Raw genomic sequence first — 5329 nt, forward strand, 5'->3', positions numbered from 1 at the left:
CCCTGAGGGACACCACTCGTCACTGGTCTCCATCCGGACATCAAGCCATTGACCACTACCCTCTGGATGCGACCATCCAACCAATTTCTTATCCACCGAACAGTCCACCCATCAAATCCATAGCTCTCCAATTTAGAGAGAAGGATGTTGTGGGGGACCGTGTCAAAGGCTTTGCAGAAGTCCAGATAGATGACGTCTGTTGGTTTTCCCTTGTCCACTGATGCTGTCACACCATCATAGAAAGTCACTAGGTTCGTCAGGCAGGACTTGCCCTTGGTGAAGCCATGCTGGCTATCTTGAATTACCTCCCTGGCCTCCATGTGCCTTAGCACAGCTTCTAGGAGGATCTGTTCCATGATCTTCCCAGGCACAGAGATGAGGCTGACAGGTCGGTAGTTCCCAGGGTCTTCCTTTCTACCCTTTTTGAAAATGGGCACAATGTTTCCCTTTTTCCAATCACCAGGGACTTCACCTGACTGCCATGACTTTTCAAATATCATGGAGAGGGGCTTGGCAACTACATCGGCCAATTCCCTCAGGACTCTGGGATGCATCTCATCAGGGCCCATGGACTTAGGTGCATTCACTTCCTGTGTTTCTGGAGAACACAACAGGAGACACAGCAAAATGACTGAAGAACTGCTCCCTACCTACGCTGAATACCCTCTGAGGTGCCGACTTTGGATAAACCAGCCCAATCCGTAGTAATTAACAGGAATAACAGCACGATGGGTGACCACACAGCGTTAGGGAAAGGTAAGCGCGTTTCAGATCTTGAGGCAGGATGTATCGAAGGATTTAGTAGGTAGGTGGTGAAATAGCTGGTGAACTGCATTTGGGTGTTTCGTACCTTACCTGTGACTCTGAAGCAAAGCTACCTTGGCGTAAGGAGGGATGTCGGCAGCTCTGCAGGATAAAAACCCAAAGGAGCAGGAGCGCAGCGACACCATTCACAGCAAGCAGGTTACTGGGGAGCGCCGAGAGAACACGCGACGCAGTCGATGGCGTTCAATATATTCTTAAGTAGTCTGCAAAACAGAGCTAGCCGTGACGTGTCACGGCTTCCAAGATATTAAAAGCTGGACAGACCTGGAGTGTTCCCTGGTAGGCTTAGAAAGGAGCTGAACTATCCAGTGACTGGATGAAACTGCACGCAGGGTGGGAACGCGCACAGGAAGGCAGGAACCCTACCAACGCCATCACCGTTCTATTACTTGCTGCCACTTAGAAAACATCCTGAAGTCACTTGATGGTGCTAAAATCATCCACCGAGTTTCCATTTATTTCTAGTTTTTCAGTTTCATGGCTAAGAGGTTTCTAAACTCACTCCTAATCACCAGGTAGGTGGTGACGGACAAAGCTGTTCCTTCTGTTACGTGAAGGACAGTGACAGAAGAACCACGCCAACTTCTGCGTGCCACTTAGGTGATACATGGCTGTCAACTGGACATCGTGTTGAACAAAAATACCTGGGAATCTTACATTTAGTCCACAATTACAGTCCAAGAGGCTTTCTCCCAGAGGCAGAAGCAGGTAACACGTACCGGGCTATTGACCAGGGGAAGGTTTGCCGGCCAACTCATCTTTTTTAGACAGCGAAACAGATATAAACCCGACTGGGGACCTTATTGCCACAACTATACTATTGAAGCACGTCTCTCCAGAGCAGAAAAACGCCCACCTGAGCTACCGCCACGAACAACAGGACGATTCCTACCAGACAGGGTTATGAGACGGTAGCCGGGGAGGTTGCCTCCAAACGCCCAGCGAGCCAGGAGACAACCACGGTGTGTGTAGGAGAAGCTAAAACATTCCGTGCCTCTACCCCTAGGTGAGATCCTTTCTAACCCAGCACGAGTGACCCCAGCAGCCTTTTGTTTGTCATCAACGTGAGTTACACTGAAATTTGGCTACAGTAGAAATACCTTAAGGAAGGAAGAACCCAACAACCACACCAAAGCCCCAAAGGAGCCTGAACCCGGGAGCTTGCCACTGGTATGAAACAATAAAAGGGAAACAACCAATGCGCAGAGGAACCGAGGCAAGCGCAGAGCGGTGACTTTGGCCTCTGCCACAGCACTCCCGTAGCCAGGCAAACACTAAGACGCTCAACCTTGGGCGGCTGCCATTGCCCCACTCGCAGCTGAAGCTGGGAAAGCCAGCGCGCCTCACGCAGAGCGTACCAAGGGAAATAACGCAGCTGCAAAACGCCCCCATCGTATTTAAATCATTTAGCACCAGACTGGCATCACAGAATTTTTGTTTTGACCCACTTGAACGCAACACACCAACTCCTTTTTTTTTTTTTTCCTGAGCAAGAGAAGCATTTTCCAGAATAATTTCCAAACACCCCATGAGCTTTCCTTGTTCAGCACTCTCAGGGTGAACGGCCTTCCACCCATCACGCTGGATACCACGGATTAAAACAGGAAATGCAAGCGTTTGTATTAAAAATTATATATTGTGTCAAATAAAACAGTAATTCTGTGTACAAATTTATACATGAAAAAAATAAAACTCTTTTTGAATAACACTGTGTAAAAAAAAAAAGTGCTTGCTGCTGTTCTGGTGTAGTAATTCTATAAGCAACAGGCTCACAAAAGGCATTAGTAAACACTTAAATTGCATTGAAGGAATCCCGTAAGGCACAGACGTGGGTTATTTAAAGGTGAAAACAGCCCCGTACAGCTTTCAGTACTGCTGACAGGTTACCTTTACATATATTCCAAAAACTTGGAGCATAGGAAGCCAACTAATACTGTATGTTCACTTACTGTATCAAGGAAAAGCACAGGGAAAATGTGCGATCGCCGTCAGGCCCCCGCTCAGCACTTCCAGAAGGCTGCTGGTCTGAAAGAATTTTTACGTTGACAGAATCAGCGACTGCTTTTGGAGCAACTTCTTAACCGTTGCCCCCTCCTCCTCGAGTTTTCTGCTAGATGGGCTTTCCTAGGATTTTTATCTGTGTTACAGACAGCATTTAATCCAACCACGAATGATCAGTAGGGCTCTCAGTCCTAAACCAGTAACCACTGAAGAGATGCGCACGACTGCTCACGCAGTTAACGTAAAAGAAGTCTTAAATTCTAAACAGTCTGAATTATTCGCAGCCTCTTTTTCAAACCACATACATGGGATTATTACCAGCGCAGCAGGACACTGGAGCACTGGAAGGAAGTGAGAAACAGAAACCAATTTAAATGTTTAGTTCAGCCACAAACAAAATAAAAAAAAAAAATGTACCCCCCTGCAAATTTCTTGTTTTAAGTTTTTTTTTTTTAAATCTTACACAAAGAAAATAGTCTTAAAAACAACAGGCACAGGATTTCCAGGTGTATCTTAAGCAATGAGGAGTTTAGCAAGAAAAAAAAGCTTAATTTGATATATTTGCTATCCTCACTTGTCACACTAATCCTTTCACATCCCGATTTTCAGTTCTGACTGCACTGTCACAGGCAGCACACCAAGACTGACACTACAGGTCTTATTTTTGATCAGTAAGATTAACAGTTACTGACACAGATGATGGAAGAACAGCAGTAGCTCTCCTACTCTTAAGTCTACCAAGCTGTTTCAACCTCAACCTGAAGGATTCCAGGCACTTAGTTCTCCGAGAAACTTGTTTTAACTGTGCCTGCGTCACCTGCGATTTGTTCTAGTATTAAAAAACAGCCCCGAGAGGAACACCAGACACCGGTCTCTCTGCGGGATTTAAGTTCTGTAACCCAGGTATATGTACATCGGCTCGGAAGCAGCGCCTGTCTCTCTGTGTGGAGGGTCTGCCTCAGCAGCACGTTCTTAACCACATCGTTCATTACTGAGCGCAAGAAAACCCGCACCCGCACTGCCTGCACGTGTAAGGTTGGGGACGGGAGGATCTGCCAGGACTGCCCCAGTGCCCAGCTCACTGCTTCCTTCCAATGCAGCAGCAACTCCTCTTTTAAGACTGAATTGGAAGAATCTTACCAGCATAAGGGATATTAATTCTGGGCCCAGATCTCTCAGTATCAGCCATTTTCTCCCCAAAGTAGTTATCACAGAATAATTTGAAATGACTATGTTAGAGACTTCTACTTAACAAAGATACTGGCTCCTCTAAGACAAAAACATAAAACTGAAGGTAAATAAATAAGCCAGCGCGCCCTTACAGCTACCATTTTTAACAAGCAAGTTGGAAAATTCACGGCTGTGGTTTCTACAGCATCATTCCATCACACACGCTCTGGCAACACAGTCAATGCTATACACAGTGGGAAAACGCTACATACTCCTGCACTGCTGCTAGGGTAGAGCTGCCACAGGAACCATAATTTGCTTTTTCTGACTTGTTTGGAATCCCACCTACAGCACTGCTGCTGAACTGATAATTTACAGAAGTTTCCACAAGTATTCTGTGTTACATTTGCTGGGAAAAATCTACTCAGTGAGAACACAAGAACTCTAGCACAGCTCCGTTCCACGACATCTACACGCAGCCGAGCCTGCTAAGTCGTGGCAGACACTTCGTAAACTACTCCAGCACGACCTCAACAAGCTGCCTCTCGTGATGGGAGTTACTGTTCTGGAGAGCAGCAAAATTCTCTTGTGCAAACAACTAGGAAAAAAAAAAAATATGAATTAAGTTAGGTTCGGTAGAGCTTCAGCAACATTTTAACACAGTTCAGCTTCCAGTATGCGGTGACCGAAGACAAACATTCAAACGTGCAGGGACACAAACCTATCAGCGTTTGTAACCAACGACAGACAAGCAACATCTGCTGGATCCAGTAAAAAAATGACAACAAACAAAAGTACAACTGTTACTGTCTTAAGTTAAATACCCCAAACGAAGGGAATATTGTTCTAAAATAACGGGTAGAAGTTACGCATCCCCTCAGGAAAGTCCCATCAGGTTTCAAAGGCGCTGTCACAATGCTGTCACGAAACCACTTTGGTTACAAATGGCCGTTCATGGGTTTTGTTTTATTTTGCAGAGGAATTCTCGCTGTTCAGGTGACTGAATCCTTCTTCCTTCTAAACGGTGACTTCAGTCTTTTCCACATGCTGCTTTTGGGTTTTGATTTTTTCTCCATTGCCATTACCGCTTCTTTTTCTTTCCTGCGGATTTCCCGCACCAGAGCATGGAATACGTCATCAATATAGTAACGGTATGCAGCTGACGTTTCAAAAAAAGGGCAGTTGAATTCTCGCGCTAAAGCAGAGCCTTCTTCTTTGGAGACCTGAAAAGAAAAAAGTTCACATTTGTCAACAAAGCCCAAACCAGAAAGTTTATTTCTTTACCGTTCCTTGTTCTGCTTGCTCTGTGCCTGCAGCCTCCCTGTTCCATTCC

General features: G+C 45.7%; 1 protein-coding gene across 1 annotated transcript in view; it reads right to left on the reverse strand.

Annotated features, from left to right (window-relative positions):
- Positions 1 to 2512: 2512 nt before the first annotated feature.
- RIT1 (Ras like without CAAX 1) overlaps positions 2513 to 5329 on the reverse strand; it is a 6773-nt gene continuing 3956 nt past the window's right edge. The window contains exon 4 of the mRNA XM_009648448.2: positions 2513 to 5219. Within this exon, the coding sequence (XP_009646743.1) occupies positions 4989 to 5219 (231 nt within the window). The 3' untranslated portion in view covers positions 2513 to 4988. The remainder of the gene's footprint in view (positions 5220 to 5329) is intronic.

Source organism: Egretta garzetta, unplaced genomic scaffold (assembly GCF_000687185.1).
Source record: "Egretta garzetta isolate BGI_Z169 unplaced genomic scaffold, ASM68718v1 scaffold141, whole genome shotgun sequence".
Taxonomy (NCBI): Eukaryota; Metazoa; Chordata; class Aves; order Pelecaniformes; family Ardeidae; genus Egretta; species Egretta garzetta.